The 21,804-nt window shown below is 39.2% G+C and overlaps 1 protein-coding gene across 1 annotated transcript; it reads left to right on the top strand.

The window, feature by feature from the left end:
- The first annotated feature begins 37 nt into the window (after positions 1–37).
- Positions 38–3,900, top strand: cldn1 (claudin 1). The gene is made up of 4 exons (XM_056421636.1): positions 38–949; positions 1,712–1,876; positions 2,129–2,213; positions 3,290–3,900. The coding sequence occupies exons 1-4, from the start codon at positions 727–729 to the stop codon at positions 3,450–3,452; spliced, it is 636 nt and encodes a 211-aa protein (XP_056277611.1). The 5' UTR covers positions 38–726; the 3' UTR covers positions 3,453–3,900.
- The last annotated feature ends 17,904 nt before the right edge of the window (positions 3,901–21,804 follow it).

The following is a 21,804-nucleotide window of genomic DNA, read 5'->3' as shown; positions in this document are numbered from 1 at the left end:
CCTGACATGTCTCATTTGCTCTCAGAAAAAGGGGACGCTCTTTTATTCCAACAACTCACAGAGCAGAACATAGTAAACATGTATTAGATTCTTCAATATTAATAAACAACATGTAAAAAACATTGTCTTTTGAGCGAGTAAGTCTTCTGTCTTTTTTATTACAATTAGTTTGTCAGAGATGTGTCACTATTAACCAAAATAAGGTTAAATAGATAGGAAATGCGGTGGTAATTATTTTTTGTCCATCGGAAATAACTACTTTTACAAACAGTAGGACGCCTAATAGGTCTATTCATTAAACCTGGACCTCTTGGAAGACACATCGTTCTTTAAATGAGAGACTCTGGCTAAAACAACAGTGCAGACTCACATACAGTAATAACACTTTCCCAGAGAGGCATCAATTGAAGAGCTTGAGCATTTAACATGATCCATTACACAAGTTTTAAATGGCTTTTGAAACCTGTGAGGTTTGAGCTGTTGCAGGAGACCATCACCTCCACTAGGTGTCATCCTGCTCTTCCTAACTATGAAGTTGGCGTTTGACATTCCTGGATCCTCCTACTCCTCTGTGATGTTCCCTGAGGATGCACAGGCATCCAACCCTGTTGAGGATCAGACCCACCACCCCACGCCTCTGGGAACTACACCAAGAACAATTTAGGAACTTTAAAATCTTTTTCTCCACTTTCATCGTTCACCTGTTCTATTTTCTGAAATCAAACAATGGCCAATGCAGGTATACAGCTTCTCGGGTTCACGTTGGCCTTCCTGGGCCTCATTGGCACGATAGCATCCACAGCCATGGTGGAATGGAAAGCTTCGTCGTACGCAGGAGACAACATCATCACAGCTCAGGCAATGTACGAAGGGCTGTGGAAGAGCTGTGTGTCACAGAGCACGGGTCAGGTGCAGTGTAAAGTGTATGATTCACTTCTACAACTACCAGGTAATGTTGTTTTACATATTTACATAAGTACCACTGATCAGATTATCAGGTACAGCCCAGTGAGCGTATAACAACGACAGTATATTGTGTCCTAAATCATTTCTCTTCATCATAATTTCTTCTTCTACAAAAATATGGGTGTGGGAAGAAAATGAGAAATCTGATAATGAAGCACTGTTTCAATTATGAAATTGAAATTATGAATTTAGGAAAGGTCTAAAAGTAAGATGTGTTAGCCTGTATGCTGTAAAAACAAGGAATGTTTGAATCCTGTGGTCATTCAAAGCTCCCTAAAAATGACTTGCATGCTGAGACATGCCCCTCAAATACCAGCAGCTGGATGCTTCAAACAAGTATTCTTTTCAATCAATTTAAGAGGGATATAAGTTATGGATGTGTTGGATTTAAAATATAACTGTGGACTTTGTAAATGGATTTCTAATTTCCATATGATTAAAGGTTGATATGTGCTTCATCAGATAGGAATGCTTCGAGTACACCTGAGCTGGATGTGACTCATGTCTTCTGCACTCCCGCCTGTTTTGTTCCTGTAAAAAAGAAGAACAATGAGATTTATGAAGCTTAGGTTTTGTTTAAGCTTTTATTCAAGATTAGGACTATAAAGTAGTCACAAGTTATCCCTGTTTGCAATTATTATGTATTTGAAGTAAGAATATCGATGATCCAGGGAGAAATTATTTAAAAAGCTGGGAAATTGCATGAAACCTGCTCAAATCTATGATTGTGTGTCTTTGTTTCCAGGGATGGTCCTGGGCACACGTGGGCTGATGATATGCTCCATCATGCTGTGCTTGCTTTCTATATTGGTGAACATGGTGGGCATGAGGTGCACCACCTGCATGGCGGATCAACCGGAGCTGAAGGACAAAGTGGCTCTAGCCGGAGGGGTTATCTTCATCATCGCTGGTCAGACTCCCTTCACTTCAGACATGCACACACAAGCAAAGACAATGCACACACACACACACACACACACACACACACTGCTTGAGCACCATCTTGCTTGGAGGGATATTTTCTGCCGTAAAGATGTTGCACCACACTTCTGTGTGTTTTGCTTTGACGACTGTATGGCAACAGATCTTTTAGATAATTTGGCTTGAGGTGAATAGAAATGTTGAACCATGACAGATGACAGTCTCCGTTGATGGTTTTCAGGTCTGCTCGCTCTGGTGGGAACATCTTGGTATGGCCACAGAATAGCCCAGGACTTCTACAACCCATTCACTCCGACGAATTCTAAGTGAGGTCATCCTTCTCTGCACCTTCAGTCAGGAATTCACAGTAATTATTGGGCATCACTGTGTCTGTGTGTAATGACAAAGAGGACGGACATTTGATTGTGCTGTTGTTCTCCTGCCAGCCACATAATCTGTTAGTATTACACACATAGTTTTATATTTTCAGTGGTGTAAACGTTTTCACTTCAGTACCAATACTGTACAGATTCATACAAGTAAAAGTCCGTCCCTCAAGATGTTTCTCAAGTAAAAGTACAAAAGTAATATCAATCAAATGTTCTTCAAGTATCAAAAGTAGAATCTCTTTCTCGGCAGTAACTATTTTATATACTATTGGACACTTTAACTTAGCACACCTTTTTTGTTCATGGATTGTGTTCATGGACTGTGTTCATGGACTGTATATATTGTTTGCACAATCTTAATCCGCAAACTAATTGGTAATTATGTGTCACATAAATGTAGTGCAGTAAAAAGTAAAAAAGTGGAGTCCAAGTGAGCATAGAAAGTACAATAACATTGAAACACTCAAATACAGCAGGCTACAAGTACCTAATAATTGTAGCCTTTAAGTAAAGTACTAAATATACATGGTTATACTGGATAATTTGGAAAATACTACTTTAAATATGGAGCTCCAACCAGCAGTTGGTTAGTTTAGCATAAGAACTGAAATAATTGGAAACAGCTGATCTGAAGTCATTATAGAGAAGTCTCTAAACCAGCAGAGACCCCAAGTGAAACAACAACCTACCTCTGTTCCCTGTTTCCAGTCTTTGTGCTAAGCTAGGCTGACTGGCTGCTGGCAGTAGCTTCATATTTAACGTGCACACATGAGAGGTATCAATCTTTTCACCTAACTCTCAGCAATAAAGGCAAATGAGCAGATCTCCCAAAATGTTTAATTGTTCTTTTTATTTTCAAGCATAGGCTATTTGTTTCATGTTTGAGTGGTTCACTACTACTACTGCTGTAAATCATACCAACTGAATATGACATATCCAGCTTGTATTTAGACTTGATAACTATTCCACATTTTTAAGCGTAAGTATCAGTGTGACGTGTGAATATTTCACAGATATGAATTCGGAAGTGCCTTGTTTGTTGGATGGGGAGCGGCCTTTCTCACCATCATTGGAGGGAGCTTCCTCTGCTGCAACTGCTCAAGCAAGGGCTCAGGGAAATCCCCCCGCCACCCACCGTCCAGCTCTGCAGGCCAGCCGGGCCGGGACTACGTGTAGGGCAATCACTCCATCCGACCGAAGAGCGCGGCCTTTGCAGGGAATTTGTCTTCTGTCATTCAGATTTTTGTTTCTGTTTCTTAATGTTTTACAATGTATATTTGCATGTGTTCTTTTTGGTGTATGATTGTATTTGTAGGGAAATGCATTTTGATAGTCCATATAGTTCACAGAAAACAAGAAAAATATATAGTCATCCATCAAGTACTACATATTAACTAAAGAAATTAATACTGCACATGATAATAACTTGAACCTATTCAATACTCAGTGTATTTGCTTAGTGTGTGACAGTTTAAATTTTTTGTTAATTTGCTTTGTTTTATCCATGCATATAAAATAAAATTATCACTGCTTTCGTAATATTGTATGTGTGCATCTGTGTTTGGTTTGATGTGTAACACATGGTTGGTGTTTGAATCCCATATAAACCCCTGCTAACCAACAATGTTTTTGTATATCCCTGTTTATTGACTTTTCAAACCCTGTGTGTGTGTCAACAACCACAAGCCCACTCGTTCTTTTCATGCTTAAAACCGGCGTACAGTTGTTTTAGTGGATTAATATTGTATCTTGTTTTTTTACCATTGCTATCTTGTTATTTTTTGCAACCACAGTGACAAGAGAGAATGAAGCTGATACCTCTGAACGCTGAATAAGACATTTGTTAAAATTAACTTAAAGTTGTAAAATATAAACTCGGACAACTCCCAGGTTAGACAACGCAGTGGTAGCAACATGTCCATCACAAGGTACGCATTAAAGCATTTATGGCTTTATTGTCTATTTGACTCTATGTTACACCTTTACTGACTCTCAAGTTTAAGGCACTTCTGCATTGGCTTCACTGATGAGAGCGAGAGTGAGTGTGTAATGCATGTAGCTTCAGTATGGTCCCCTTCTACTCCACCTGAGAAGGATGGTACTCACAAACAGTCAAATGTTGCCACACCTCTCCTGAGCATCGGGCAGGTCAAAGTACTTGTTACTCCAAAAGTTCAACGCTCATGCGGCTGTTGGTCTTGACTGCATTATTTCTTGGGTTTTAAATTCAATTCAATTCAGTTTATTTGTATAGCCCAATTTCACAAATTACAAATTTGTCTCGGAGTGCTTTACAAATCCCTTTTATGAGGAACTGGCGTCCATTTAGTATTATTTAATACTTTTAACAAACATATTTATCAAACCAATGGAAATTATACCGGCTATCCTCAAAAAGGCAAAGCATGCTTTGCAGCTGAAATGCCCCATGACTAAATGGTTTTATGGCTGATAGAACCGTCGCTAATGGAACAAAATCGCTTGAGTTACTCGAAGATTGGAAGAGTCTTCAAGTTTGTCAAAATCTTGCCTATCTTTCTCATTTCATTCAGGAACAATATTAAATTCTCCACTTTCTAGTGTTAATGCTAACTATATAACTTGTGATCCTATACTTTGTTTTATTGTTGTATAGTTTTAACGTTAACATTTAAATACTTTAACGTCAGTTCTGTGGCATGTTAAGGTTAAGGTTAAGGTGCTTTTATTTCTCACAAACTTTTCGATATGCAGCCTGAATGGATGACATTATGGAAGAAGAGCTGCAGAAGGGCTGCCGCAGAAATGTGTTGCCTCAGGGACGACAAAACTAATCCAGAGAGAGAGAGAAAGGAGGCTGGGGAGCGGCTCCTGACAAGCATGCTGCAAGCCACTGACTCGTGTCCCAACACGCCTTTCCACAGCGAAGGGTTCATGAAAACCTGATTCTAAGACATGGATACACATCCACGTTTCATACATAAACTCACACTGTGTGATTCTTTATATGGAAGAATTATGTACATCCCCCCCTGACCCTCCACAACAAGACTATATACTAATGTATCTGTTGTATGAACACACAGTTGTCTCCATCGTACCACCACAACACACACAGTGCAGGGCTCCTTCCAGGTTCCTTCCTGGTTCCTTATGGCTTCCTCCCACAGTCCAAAGACATGCAGCTCGGGTTAATTGGAGACTCTAAAATGGTTGTCTGGCTCTATCTTTTCTCTTTGATAGACAGGACGTATTCATAAAAGGTATTCCATAAACAGCTAAATCTGGGTAGCCTACATTTAAAAAGCCTTGAACATTTGAAATTGCAATCTGCAAAAACATTAAGATATGATTAAAAAATAAATTTTAAATAATAGTATGCCCATATAGATTATATCCTTCCATTGTATTAACCTTTCAGAAATTTACAAGATGAGAGAATAAAGTATCTGCTGTTAACTTTAGACCAAAGTCTCAGTGCATCGTGAACACATGTGTGTGTGTAGTGATCATGTATGGCCACTAGAGGGCAACAGAGCCAAACACCTGACATATATGAGTTGTAAAGCCATCGATTACTGTTAGACAAGGCTTAATTATAATAATAGTAATATTACTATTACTATTACTACTACTAATAATAATAATATGATTATGTTTATATTTGGTTATATTATCCAAACAATATAAGTGTACCTCTTTTACCACCACAAAGGGAACTGTTGGATGGGAAATGAATTTTCAAATCATTACATGTATATATTTATGTACAAATATATATATATATATATATATATATATATATATATATATATATATGTACATATATATACAAATAAATCATGGATACTCCTAGTTTGATGATAATCACAAAAGACACAAAGGAGGACAAACATCTAGTGAGCTGTAGACCAAAGAAGTGGAAATGTGCAAACAAAAAACAACATACAAGTACTCAGATTTGATCTTTGCTTTTACTCACATTTGATCCTCAGCTTGAATGTGCACAGCTGCTCCATGCCGACGTTACTGAAGCCAAGTTTGTATCATAATTCACAGCCTCAATAAAAACTTTTTTTATTTCATGGTCCATCAAGTATAATGAAACACTGCAGTAAAGGTCATTCAGAGTGACATTTTATGATCCTTCAGAAACAACTGGACATTCAGAATGAGGAAGGGCATCAACTGGGCAGCACTTACAGTAACTCCGGTTCTGTTGCTCTCTTTAGTCCGCTAGTGGATCTGGATCTGGACCAAACTCTAACTCAAACCGCTGTAATCAGCAGAGTGCAGCTGCCAGACATCACAGACAAATCATGCAACGGGGACACAATCAGACAGAGAACTGAGCTGCTGCGTCTAAAATCATTTCTGTGTTCCAGTGTCGTCTGAGGTCTCTTGACCGTTACAGAACTAGCCTGGAAGTAATGCACTTGTCTTAAAATAGTGTGTCAGCTATTCAACGCCAGGTACAGATCAACTTTATCTCACAGTGCAGAAATCAAAACCTGAATTATTTGAGATGTTGATCTGACTGAAGTTACACTGACACTCCCTTAAGAAAGATAATTACTACTATATATAGAGATTAAAGAAATAGATCTGCCTGTTACAAGAGAGTGAATCTGAAAGAATCACATGAGGATATAATGACTTCTTAAAGTTCTCATACAGACAGTGACGGTCAAAGAATGAGGTTCCTTCTTCTTCACTTGCTTGAGTCATTTTTGTGCTCTGAACTTTGATCTCTCTGAAAGATAATGACCCAAACTTAATATATACAATATGTTAATGGTGTATTATCTTTAATGCCTTTTTGGGTTTAAAATTGCTGCATGAAAAGTTTTTATATTCCAACATGCTGTATACTTATCGTTCAGGCTCGGATAGAAACCCTGGACATCTACTTTATGCTTCTATTCCACTTCATTTCAGAGATAAATATTCTACTCAACTGCATTTATTTGACATCATCTAATTACAATGTACATGTTATAAATATAGATGTTATTATTTTATAAACATTTAACTGATAAAAGTACTTTAACCAGTAATACCCTGAATGCAATTTTTACTTGCAGTACTATGCAGGCCATGTTTGTATTTAAATGGTACTTCAGAGGAATAAAAGCACAAATTGAAATTCATTGAGACGATGCACATAAAAGCACACACACACACACACACACACACACACACACACACTGCAACACACACAGTCAGTGCAAACAACGACGCAGGCTAGATGATCCTTGAAGTATATAATGAGATCAGCTTGAGTTAGAGAATATGTATTCAACGTGGAAAAAAGTTCACACACAGAATCTTCATGTGTGTGTGTGTGTCTGGAGTGTAGCCGTTTGTGTGTGTGTGTGAGTGTGCATCATACTGACTTAATAAGCTAATAAACCCTAATTGCATCTCTAAGCCGTGCAGCTCGTAACTCATTAACACTTATTTGAACTCCGTTGACTTCCTCCAACACCTGGATATCTTTCTGTACGAAACTGTCTCCATGGGAACCAGATTAGTCATGAGTAAACACAAGCAGTGCTTTCATGTCTCCGTCCTCTACACCATATAGAAAAGACGGAGATGGATACATGTGTATGTGAAGCATGCTTGGGATGAAAATGTGTGATAACATTAATACAAAATAATATGAGACATTTCTCTCAGTTTAATCCCATTTTTTGTTGAGAACATGGTCATTTTAAGGACATTTATAAACCAGTTAACAGACAATATGGTAAACTATAGTACAACCTCAACGGAGAGATTCACTTGCAATCTCATGACCTTAGAAAGCAATAACAACAACATGATACCATCTGCAGTGCATCTCTCTGTAATGATAACAAACACCGTCTTTTAACTAAGCTACAACAAACTCAAGGCCTAACTCGTTGGCATCCCTTCATCAGAGTATCACATATATACAAATCTTCACCTTTTCCAATAGCAGTCGACCCTCACTCGACTATCAACTGCAGGATCAAACATTTTGCATGGTTCCCTCTCCTCGTATTATAGGAATATTTTCGCCTTCTCTCTTTCTCTAGCAGGTGCATATTTTGGATCCCTGGCAGGAGTCTCCAAAATATCCAGAGCAGCATGACCAAGATGTGGACACAAATGATTTACATTGCCAGGCGTTGCTGCTCTGGCTCCCTGCCTCCTCCCATCTGAAGAAGAGCGGGAGCCAATTGGATCCAAGACCCGTCACCTCTGTGCCCTGAGTGACGCCACATCCTACTCAAGAAACATATTCAGGCCTAGTGTCTCTTTGTCAAGAGATACAGTGAATGAGAACATTGTATTTAACATTATTTGCCTGAAAGGAAAAGACAGCACAGGATTTCATTTTCCTGTGCTCTGCTTTGAAATACAGTTGGATTCAAATTTTGAAACAAAATGTAATCAGTTAAAACATCCTCAAAAACATTATATTGGAGAAATTAAATGTGCCAATGGACGATGTTTCCAAGTATAATTTTATTTACAACCAATATTATTGGTTATGGTCGATTAAAAGCTTTTAAGTCAACACTTCGTGCCATTAATTGATCTGATTAAAGTTTTTTTCTTTTTTTTAAACTTTCATGCCAACTGTGTCTTAAACACTTTTAAAATAAAAATACTGCTTTATCACAAACATTAAAGTTATCAGTCATTATGTATTCTAAATGTCCCCATTGGTCAGAATGTCTAAATATTGCTGTTTGTTATACAAGAAGTCAAATCATGGTGCCCCACTGTAACTTCACACAAATTTAAAGTTTCCCAGAGGATCCTTCAGTCCTTCTACTCTGGAGCTGTAGAGAGCGTCCTGACAGGAAGCATCACAGCCTGGTTTGGCAACTGCTCCGCTCAGGACAGGAAGGCTCTGCAGAGAGTAGTGCGTTCGGCTGAGCGCACTATTGGAACTACACTCCCCACCCTGCAGGACTTGTACACCAGGAGGTGCAGAACCAGAGCCGGCAGGATCATGAAGGATCCTCACCACCCCAACAACAGACTGTTTCAGCTGCTGCGGTCAGGCAGGCGCCTCCGTAGTCACGCTGCAAGAACAGAGAGACTGAGACGGAGCTTCTTTCCTCAGGCCATCAGGACTGTGAACTCCGACCTCACCAGGACCCCCACATAGACCCACACAACTGCCCCTCTTAGGCACACACACACACACACACACACACTTACTGTAAATATTGTGTTGTTTTTTATTGTAAATAGTGTGTACTTGTTGCCCTTGCACATTCCTGCTGAGCATTGCCACTTTCATTTCACTGCACACCCTGTGTGTGTATGTGACAAATAAAACATCTTGAATCTTGAATCTTGAATCTTGTCAGTGAAAAGCCCCGCCCACCATGCTTCCAGTTACTTCGGCTGATTAAACCTCTTCGTGGTGGATGTCGGTGCTGCTTTGCTGAGAGTTGAGTAATTGTATCTGCTCGGACGGGTGATAAGACACAGAGTTGCTGAGCCAAACGCAGCAATGCCGCCATGCAGCGCCATGCTGTCCATCCAAATGCATCCTACTTCCATGTTAGAGGGGAACTGTATTAGAATAGGTGTGTGAATATAATGTAATTATATCTTATTTACAGTAAACACACATCCCACTTGTAACTGTGACTAAATAAATGCCATTCTGTATAGCTCTATATTCTCCTCAGCGTCGCACTCCTTCCTGCTGGTGTGGACCAGCACGCTTTCATCAGCAACGAGCAAAAGGTTTCAGCAAACGGATGTTTCCTAAAATACCAGAGAGACGGACAACGGAGAACATGAGGACTAGGAGACTTTAAGTGAGTCAAAAACACTCTGTGGAGTTGTTGCTCCCTCACGCTGCCAACAGAGGGAGTTAGGGGAGACATGGACGTATCTGTTGCAGTTCTCCAAAAACGGAAAACAAACAGAATAGTTGTTGTTTTATGCAATTTGTCGAATTAAGTATTTTGTTGTTAACTGGAAACATAAGATAGAAGTTAACTCAGTAAGTCTCTTCATCACGAAAGTACTATTCAATGCATGTCTCTATTTATAGAAAATACACTTACTTTTCCTTCTTATTTGGAAACCACATACTACATGTACTGTAATTTCCCCCTCTCAGTGAAGCCACAAGTGAGATTAAGCACTGGTATTATATGACATATTACAAATGTGATGATATGATTGCATGGTATTTTACATGTGTAAGTGTAGTTTATGTGTTAAAGGGCCTTTTATTTCCCACCATAAAGATATGGCAGCCCTCCACTTGGGTTTTGAAACAGAAACATATTAAAATACAATTATTCCAACATCTTGGTTGTAAAAAATATATCTTTAGTACAATATATTTCCACAATTTAAAATATTAAGATATATGAAAATATATTTGCTAATACATAATTTAATCCTGTTTGTTTCCAACAAAAAGAAACAATCTGAGAGCCATACAGTGATACAACATATTGCATATTGCATAATAAAAATGTTACATGTGCTCTCATTGAAAAGATACCACATCAGAGAGATATGATAATCCAGATTTAAAGGATTCCTATGAGTTTAGGAGTGTGAATCAAATCAATTAAGTCCTGTCAAAGAGCTGCATATGTGCTGCATATGTACCACGTGTTGTGCATACATCCCCCATGTAGCGCCATGCATCAACACATGAGCTATTGGTCGTCTTTGAAGGCGTAGACTCTAATAAGGCTGCTGCTGATGAAGAGAACAAGCAGACTAAACTGCATCTATTGCTATTTGTTTAGAAAGATTTGAGCATCCAGATTCAAGCCGGACACAGTGTGTAGATAGTGTTCCCATCTGATTCAATTTACAAAGAACATGTGAGTGTCACTCAGAGGACAGACAGAGGACAGATTATAGCAGGAAACGGTGAGCGTACTGCTGCTGTTACTTCAGTCTGAAATTGGCCAAAATGTACTATGTATATCTGACGATTTGATTAGACTCCATCCACCCCCAGTTTGCCTTTGGGAGATATTCATTTTACACAGCACTCGTCTTCACAGCAAGGCGTGAGAGTTTAAACTTCAAAAGAAACATTCAACATTTTTGGAAATACTCTTCGTTTATTGTAATTTTCGCCTTTAATACCTTTTACATGATACACTCATCAACATTGGAGAAGGAATCGTGGGGGTTAGATTCATGAGTGGGGAGAGGACCCCGAGGCGTTCCTGACCGTGACCGACCTCCCAGGCAGACCAGCCGGACCAAACGACCACTGGAAGAGGAGTCGAGAGGGAGGAACGTGGAGATGGAAGCTAAAATAATCCAGCGAGGACCGACGGCTATTCCTCCACTCAGTCGGTCCTGACTATAGTGTGCGGTCGCAGGGCGCTCGGTGCTCAAACATATAGACCAAAGTTGGTAGACTGTGTTTCCTAATCTCAAGATGGCAGCTATATTGTCCAGAGAATTGTTCTCTTTCCATTTTTCCTGAAGAAAAAATGCACTCCAGGAATGCACTCCTGTTTTTGGTTTGTTTTTCTCTTGTTCTTCCTGTGTAGCAACATTCGTCGTTGTGCAACCATGTGTTGCACAATGACAACAAATTGTCCTTGAATCCTTAACACCAGCTGGTTTTAGCCTCATAGTTAGCACACAACAATAAAAGTGTGTATTGATCTTCTCATCTAACGATGTGTGTATTTCTCTTTTTCACAAAGTGTTGGGTTATTCCTTTAATGTCCCTGCATTGGGAGCATATCTGATTTTCCAGGTTTGTTTTGTTTACTGGTTGCTTCTTCTGAGCAGGGGAAAGAGCCCGGCTACACAGCATGGTGTTCAGCCCCAGTATTGATTATTGACCCCAAAGAGTGTTGGTTGCTAAATCCAATCTAGGCCTTTAAGCTACGGGTCACAAAGTGTTTATTTAAAAGGGATTCATCCCTCTGTGAAAAAAAGTGGTTGCTGCTCTGTTGCAGCCGGTCTCTGCAGAGCCAGTGGAGAGACCACACACATGCAGCATGACGCACTGACTGGTCAGGGATTGAACTTGTGTCAATCAATACTCGCAATCATTTAGGCAATACAAAGTCAATAGCTGACTTTGAGGGGAGATTAATGAAAATCTGTGAGCCTGTTGAGATGAGATGGGCTCAGAGAGACTTGACACCAACACTCTACATACTGGAGTTCCTCTAACGTCTGAATGCCGTCTGGATTTCTCTGTGGAAACAAACATGCGTAGCGGCTTTGTTGATGAATGCTCATAGTTTGTGGAATCTACTTCAGTTCAATAACTTTTGGTTTGATGTTCCCCCAACATATTTAATTTATAACTTTTAAGGAAAAAAAATTAGGGATAAGATGTTTCATGCACTTTTATGTTAATATGTGAACACTACATTTTGCCTGGTGTACATTTTGGAGGACACATAAATTCTACTGAGCATATTGCTTATGTGGAATATGCGCTGTTATTTAAATTTCAGAGGAACAAGTCCACATACCCTGCATAACCACATCACTGTATAAAAACACATCTGTATAAGCATTTTGCTGATGTGCTGCCTCTGCGGTTAAAGCTAGTGTGATTAATCATTATTACGGATTCAATTACGATATTTAACTTGAAAGGGGTTACTTTGACACAGATAATTATCACTCAATTTTGCAGTTCCCCTCAGCACAATAAAGCGTTTTAACTTCTTTTTAATTGTTTTGGTTATACAGACCACAACTTTACTCTTTATTCTTAATGCTCTCATCAGTGTAGTTTCCAATCGCAGCAGGCAGCTGTTTTCAGCAGCTCTGATGAACCCACTGTACTCTACCTGCTTCGCACCAAACAGCCGGCAGACACAGTTAACGATTAGCTGGGAACATAGTTTAGCATTTTGCAGCTAAAGGGCATGCAGGATATTCCCCTCAGGGGTTGGTGGAGACCAAACACAGAGCAAACCACTTTAAATGAATACTAATGTATGCTGAAAGTTGGTAAACAATAAGCTATTTACTGACACACATATATCGCTGTGATAATATATCAGTGTTTTTGAAAATATCATTGGAAACAACTGTGACTGCATCCGACACATCCAAGTTGCATCCAAAATGCTCTCGCCAATGACTTTGCAGCCTGAAAGTGTAATTTGGTCAATTTCCCGTATGACATTGAGACAATGCATCAAAGAGCGGTTTACATGCGATGAGCTTTGCCGTTTCATCGGGCTTCAAAGGATAAAATGAAGAAGAAAAAAATTTACTAAACGGTTTTCTCAGACACAACATTTTTTTAAATTTCTGTGTGAACCTCACACCAAAGTCGTGTTGGTAATGGCAGTGTGAACACCAAAATGATTTAGGCGACCTTTTCTCACATAGCAACTGGACCTGCATGTTATTTTTTGGGTGGTCTTGTAAAAGTATATTTTTCCCCAAACACCTCGTGATTTTTTCGCAATTTTCCTCACCATATCTCTCTTTTTTTTGCCTCGAGTTTTACATGATCTATAAATGCATAATGAATGCCTGTATGAGAAAAAGTGTGTTTCAACACATCGCTCAGACGAAGCAGGGCTATTTGGGGCTGTTTCCTCTCCTGTGTCCTAGCAGAGGAATGTGATCTCTCAATCCACCCGGATCTCCTGAGGCGGGCTGTACATTTTGTGCGAACTGTTTAAATAAAGGTGTGTGCCTGTTTAGATGTACACAAGATATTCAAAGACTGTATTTCATGTATACTTGTTGAAAAGATATACCATTAGTCATATCTATATTTTTTAATATTGCTTTAGTTCGGAAATTATGGATCAACACTTCGGTTTCCCTCATGCCTTCTTTCCAACATGTGGACACAGTGAACAGTGTTAATTACAGCCATGGACTACTGTCTCTAGCAGATGTGCCAAGTTATTATGTTTCTTCCCTTTCGTTCCTCGTCCGGTACGGCACCTCGTTGCAAACTGATCCCGGCAGCGAACACCGACTAGTCCTGGAAATCTGTCACCCGAGGTGTCAAATGCAGAGCAGCGACAGAGGGCCCACCTACAACATGGCCAGGACCCAAATACCCTCTGATGATTTGTCTCATGTACGGCGCTGCCCTCTTTCACACCTCCCCGTCGCTCCCATGTGGAGCAGTTGTTTACCTCTAGCTCGGGTTGTACTTGTGGTTGTGCCTCGGCGACTCTTGTGAAACCAAAGCGATGACCTGGAATTCTATCCTTTGACCCCTGTGTGAAAGGTGCGCTTGTGACGAAGCAGCACTCACATGATTGGGTTCTTTCCTTCCTTTTTTTCTTAACACCCCCCCCCCCCCCAAACCATTGAGAAAAAGAAAGATTAAATTGACACAGCCTAAATAATAAAAACATACAACCTTATATTAAATGCAATAAACATTTCTGTCATGAAGAAGGAAGTCCTCCATTCAACACTTCAAAACACTGCTGTATCAAGTTTCAGGTCATATTCCTCAAACTGGATTTACCGTCTCTGTGTTTAGCCCAACCTTGAATGCATATCATTCAAAAACATTGTGGCCTCTGAACAGCGGATTGTTTCGGTGACATGAAAAGCCTGTTAACAGTATCGTAAACAATCTGCAATAAGAGAATGTAGAGCAGCAGGTGAAATATCTTTAGATTCTTATGACCACAATGGGAATTGTGACAATTACAGCATGTTACTGTTACTTCATGGTAGAATAGAAATAGAGTCGTCGCTTTCTTTGTGTCAGTGTGTGCCTGAGCCCCTCGGGACAGAGTGACACAAGGTTAAGCTACCTCCCTGTCAGGCAGTATTGACGCAACAATATACATTGGTTAATAATTGATCATTACGCAACTCATCAACTGCAAGTACATTTTTTGTCAGACTAAGCAATAACTTAATGGTACTTGCTTTGTAATTCACTGCACAGCCTGCATGCTGCACAAGTCACATTTATTTAGCCAAGTTTTGGTTCGTTGATGTTTTTGATTGCTGAGATCAAGTATCGGCTCGTGTATTTTTTTTTGGTGGGGCCATCCAATCAATTTCAGTAAACATCCCAGTAAAAACTTAAATCCCAGTATGATTCATTGCAAAAAAGTATCAAACACATATCATATAATATAATAATATTCAGTATAATATGATATATAAATACCATCTAATGTAAATACACAATATACATATCATAAATGTATTATAATAAAATATCAATATTGTATAATATAAATCACATATATATATAAAATATAATAGAACATGTTAAAATATTAAGATGTCCCCATTGATTTTAGTGTTTCGGGTCTTCTCTAAAGAGAAGTGCTCGCGCTCCCGTTGTCGTCTCGTTAAAGAAAAGTGCCTGTCGAGAACGCATGCAGCTTTTTGGCCAGACAACTTTGGCCAAAAGCTGAACCTACTTTAGGACACTGATTGGCTGCATTGTATATCGCTCATTTATATCTTTAATATGCAATAGGCTAAACTGCTTTTTGGAGCCGTCTCTTCTGGGCCAGAATGATTTGGCCCCAGCGCAGCTGAGACACGCAGGCGGAGAGGACGTGCAGGAAGTGCAGGAAAAGCACATATTTTGCACAGATTTCCTATTTTACAAATATTATTGGGTATATTCCATATCTCCAAAACACAAAAATTGACAATTTGTATAATTTATAAATAGAATTAATATTATTATAATATTTTTTTGTGTGTGGCTCAAGGTGGGTGGGGCCAGGCCCCGTGGCCCCGTAGCCCTCTTTGGCCAGCTGCCACTAGCTGGGATCCAATTCCTCAAAGTGCTATATCGTTATCCAGGGCTTTTCAGATTTCCATGAATCTTAGGGACCTCACCTAGATTTTCTAAATACTCACATTGTTATTTGGGTTTCCAGCAACAGTGGAATCATTACGACCAGAGTGTTGAGTTTAAGTGCTTCCATTACACAACACGGTTAAAGGAATCGCTCGACATTTGGGGAAACACACCAGTTCACTTTCTTGTCGACATTCAGATGAGAAGATTGGTATTCTTATTGTTGTGCATTGCTGTGCATTGTTGTGCCTTGAATATGAAGTTAGGCTACAGTCTGTGCCGGCTATAGCTTAGCTTAGCATAAAGACCTGAAACAGGGGGAAACAGCTAGCATATGTAAGTACCAAAGGTAACACAATCTGCCTCCCAGCGCATGTAAACCTCACTGAAGAATGCTACATTGTGTGGGAAGAAATGGGCCATTATCTGTTGGACAGGGCCAGGCTTGCTGTTTCCTCAGTTTCCATTAAGTTAAGCTCAACAGCTGCTGGTCGTGGCTTCATAGTTACCATACACACTTGAGACAAGGACAAGGAAGCGAAGAAGCACATCACCCAACAATTACAAAACATTACAACCAATAATAACAATTCATAAAGAAATGTTGAACAAATTGCTAGAAATCATAATTTAATTTGAATATTTAATTTAGGATTACGAAAAGAAAACGTACATGAAGCTTGGGTTTCTTCAAATGCATAAACATAAATATATATATATTAGATTATATATAGATAATAATAATATATACATATATTTATATATATATATATATATATAAGCAATGTCGTTTATAAACAAGTTGGACATTAAAAACACAATAGTATTTTTACATATTGTAAAGCCCATTGTAATTTGTAATGTTGGGCTACATAAAATAAACTGAATTGAAATGAATATTTGGTGTTGAGGAAGGTTCCAAGTAAAACATCAAAAGCATCAGCAATATGGATGATTAAAGCATACCATCTGCTCTGCGTGCGACACGCCTTTTTCTCCATGTTCCACCAGCATTCCTGAAACTAACAGCACATATATTTTACTGTCAGACAAAAAACAAGCCACGTGTATCTCCCACACAACTGCAGAGAGGGGGAGACGTCCTCTGCCGGGGAACTTCATATTTTCTGAGCTGCAGTTAAAAGGTCTAACATACCCATCTGTCTGACATTAACGCGGGTCATACATTAACCCGCTCCCTAAATACCTCCACAGCAGAAGCAGTATAGCTCTCTGTTTGTTTGTTTCTCAAGGGCAGGTGTTTCCCTTGAAGAATGTGTAATAAATCACAAGTTGTCGGAATGACCAAACAGGTTGAAAAACAAACTCATATTCTAGACCTGTGAGAGGAATAATTAAGAGTTGTCATTGCAAGCTGGGAGGGAGAAACAGGGACGCCAGAAAAACACATTTAAAACCTGTGCTGCTGTGACCAAAATGATTTTTTAGAGAATAATTTATTTCAACCCATCACTATGGCAACGGGTCATTTTGGACCAGCTGTACTCAATGAATCACATCTGTGCTTGACACTCAGGTTACACAGTCATATATATCAACAAGGGTAACTTAGAGGCTGGCCTTAAGATACACCTGACCACCATTTGAATTAACTCCTGGAGACATCCAATGACAGCCACTGCATGACGTACATATTTAGCACGCTGTGATGTTCTATATGCTTCACACGCAAACTCCTGCTTCGGGTCGAGGGCGGATCTGTGACCTGAACATGTCCGAAAAGGGGCAGTGGGGCAATGTATTTTTTCTTTTTTACTGAAGGCAGGGTTGTCTAAGTCTTTTAAGGGAAGAGAAGGTTACCTCTCGAGGCAGCAAGTCATTTGTCTTGAAAGTCCAGAAGTTCCTCATTATATTCTGCATCTTACAAGCAGGACCACGTTGTCGTAAAATATGCATCAAACTGTAAATATGTCACATAAACAATGACAGCTCTTGGTTTAAGAACAAAGAATGGTTAAACTACTCATTGAACAGGATTTACCACTTGTTTGTCATTATTAGTATTTGCTTATTCCACGTATGGTGTGTTTTGTTTAGCAGTCAAACAGTGTTTCAGTGCCAATATAACATTTTGGATTACAAGTGTTTCAATACTACTATTCAATAACATCCTTTTTTTAAATTTCAGTTCAAGTTTTGTTTCCAATTTTAAATGTGAAACCTCTGTCCTGGCTCCATATGGTTGCAATTTAGTTTCAATGTGAAGCTAGCGGTTCACCATTTTTCACACAGTTTTATTGCCAACACTTCAGTAGTGTTATATTATCTTGAGATATTGTGGGGAGCGTTTCTCTTATTCACCCCGATAGCTTTCATTCAGTCCCTGAGCTGAAATTGCCTGGAACATGATCCCTTGACTGACATTACCAGCAGCAATATCTGTTGTATAATCTTGGCAAGTGTCCTCCGTGTTCCCTCTTTCCTTCTCTTTGGTATGCAGACTTCTGGCATCTTCAGTCACATCTTCCTGCAGCCAACTGACTCACCAGCATGTGACGAAATGAACCTCCTGCTTCTTCAGAGGTCACCAAGTTATAGAATTCACATCCGGATTAGCTGCTAATCAGCGTGTTGCTCTTATGACAATCCCCTCAGTGACTGCAGCTGGCTAATAGCATCAGCTCCTTGCTCCCTCACGGCAGAATCTGAACCAGGAACAATCAGCAAGTTGTCCACTTTTCATAAAAGACATTTTTTGGGACAAATAATAAAATACAAATGTTCTCAACATACTTACTTCTTATTGCATGCAGTTAGTCCATGAAATCAAAAAAGTGAATGGGAGCAAGTTTCAAAGGAGGCCCCAGAGTTCTTTAGAGAGCATGCACAATAACATCAAGCAGGGAATACATGCAATCCTTCCTGCGAGAAGCCTCCAGCGTCTACTGGTCTGTCCTATCAGAGAGGAGCTGACTCAACGCTAAGGGAGTGTTTAACTTGTGAAGATCAACTTGCTTAACAAAATATCTAAGTATCATAAAGCCACACATCTTATTTATTGAAATAATCTGAAATACATTCCTATTTGTATTTTTGTGAAGGGAACCAGTGCGATGCTAACATCCACGGTTTGCCTGCAACAATATGTCAGCTATCAAATATATTATTTAATTTAATTGTCTAAATGTAATTATTCATTTATATTTAAATTCCATTAGAGCCTTATGTTTAATATCAAAATAAATCAATAATTTAAATGAGACAATGAAGTTAGAACTCTATATATATTTTAACCTCACTCACAAGGATTCTCAAGTGACCTTGATTTCCTCACAATTAGTTTTCTTTCCCGCATTCCCACATTAGTGTTTCTCCTGCATTGTTTCCAACATGCACAAAAACTACCAGCTGCCTTCCAACATCACCGAGAGCCATTGTTTATATTTCAGTGACATTCACAAAACTCCTCTCTGTTGTGTTTTTAAAGCATCTCTGGTCAAAGAGGACGAACCAAACAGGTTTTTTGCCCGTTTTTAAAAAAGCACATTGTTCGCAAAACACAAATATAGGGAAAATACAGACTGAAATTCAGCTTTGGAAAAATTGTTATCTTCTCAAATCAAGCAAGATGGTAAGTATTGGATGTGCATGTAATTAGTTTATTTCCTGATAGATAAGGATGGTGTATAAAACACAGATACACACATAGACAAAAATGCACTGCAGACACTGTTTTTGTTCTTGTACTTCTTTAAAATGTTTATAAACTTTTATTTAAGGACGATGATGGATAATAACAAGCTACTTCATGGGACAACCTGATCTGCATGTTTATTTCCGAAAACACACTTATTTCGAAACATTTCATTTTCATACACTTACACTTTGAGCTCTGGGAGCTGCACTGACAGAAGGCCTCTTTTTCCCTGTCAACGCGCTCTGCACTGTCTGCAATTTAGTTTGAGAGTAAAACCAGTTTACTATTATGACGACTATCAATATTATATTTGAATAAATTGAGTTGAACAGACTTAAATACAGACATTTTAGCCTGGACTAGCACTGCAGCACCTTGCCAGCTCCTGATTGGCTTCCTCACTCAACTTGATCAGTTTGTTTAATGACAATAAAAATATCAGCCATGTTCCTTTGACTCTTTTTCATGTCGTCTCACGACGATACCTTCCCCTCAACACTGGGTTTGTTTTCTGGACCATCCGAGATAACAGTCCAAACCTCGTGGTATTGGTTTTGAGTTCTCATGTCTGACGTCTGACTCTTGTTTTCTCGTCACATGAGGCACGAGTCGAAGAGCACTGCTGACTTTATGTGCGAACAACTTTGCTTTCAGTGTATTGCTGAAATTGTTTCTTTTAGCCTTTTCGTAAGTACATTTCACCAAATGAATTAGTTTCTCCATTTACATTCTTTAAGTAAATTAATCATGTTCAGATGAAACATGCAATTCGTCATTCCTCATACATTAGACTCATTGAAATATTCCCAGCTATTGGTATTGTGAAAGTCAATTTCCAAAGCTTAACAACTGGAGAGGCACTCACAATCACATGAATAACGTTCATGACTGTCTCTCTCTATCTCTATCTCTATCTCTCTCACACACACAGACACACACACACACACGCACACACACACACACACACAGACACACACACACACACGCACACACACACACACACACACACCACACACACACGCTGCCCTGCCCCCTCCTCACGTTTAGCTGTAAAACAACAGGGGAATCAGCCGTGTTGACGCGGCGTCTCCTGGTACTTTTCCACAGATAAAATGAAGTGCGAGGTGGAGTGTTGCAATATTAGTTTGTATTTACTTTGCAAATGTATTGCCTCACATTCCATAAACTATGCTGAAGTATTCTTTCAGGGCAAAACAGCAGCAATTAAAGCAAATTAAAAAGAGGAAAGCAGTGGGCTGGACCTCGTTAGGCCATGTGCTGTCGACGACCAAGTGTTTGTCTGTCCATTAACCTACTTTCAATAAACTGACTGTGAAGTGTGTGTTGTCCAGACAAGCCACAGACACAGAACCGTACACATGTCATGTTGCACGGAGTGATCAGCTGACCTGTCTTCTGCGTGTACAATCCATTCAGCCAATTTAAATATGCTTTCTTTGAAGAGCAACACAGCCGCCATTCATGCCCCGATGAGCATTTTATTTGAGATTAGACTACGAGGACGAGTCCCCGTCCTCAATTGACAGCCAGGATGATCCAAATAATGTGATTTCTTTTCTTTGTTTAGAGTTGAGTAACACCGCAAACTGGCCTGTTGTTGCTTCAGCGGACACTCTGACGCACTGGTTCTCAAACCCTTTTTCAGCCAAGTCCTCGTGACCAGTGCATAACAAAAGAAGTAATACACAGCACTGTGCTATCAGAATCTGTTTTAATATAGAATACATTAAAACATTTGAATGAACTTTCACTTATATTGTATTACATATTTATTAAATCACTATTTTTAAAGGATTTTTTAATGGATGCTCATTTTATATGAAAATATATATCGTATGTACCCCCTGGAGTGCCTTCACATTTCTGCAAACCTTGAAATGAGCTGAATGTCGACATTCCTGAAAATAAGAACGTCATAAATACATTTCACATCAGCCTCGTATCACGGTTTTAGACAAATTTAGAGTTAGAAAATAAACATCATGGTTTAGGTAAAAATAATAACCTTTACATAAAATTTAACAATCGTAACAACGTAACTATATGAACACACAACAACAACCGTTGCAGACTTTCTGGGGAACAAGCATCAAAGTCAA

Source organism: Pseudoliparis swirei, chromosome 8 (genome assembly GCF_029220125.1).
Source record: "Pseudoliparis swirei isolate HS2019 ecotype Mariana Trench chromosome 8, NWPU_hadal_v1, whole genome shotgun sequence".
Lineage (NCBI taxonomy): Eukaryota > Metazoa > Chordata > Actinopteri > Perciformes > Liparidae > Pseudoliparis > Pseudoliparis swirei.
The sequence above is the reverse complement of the archived record's forward strand: the minus strand, read 5'-3'. Positions and strand labels throughout refer to the sequence as shown.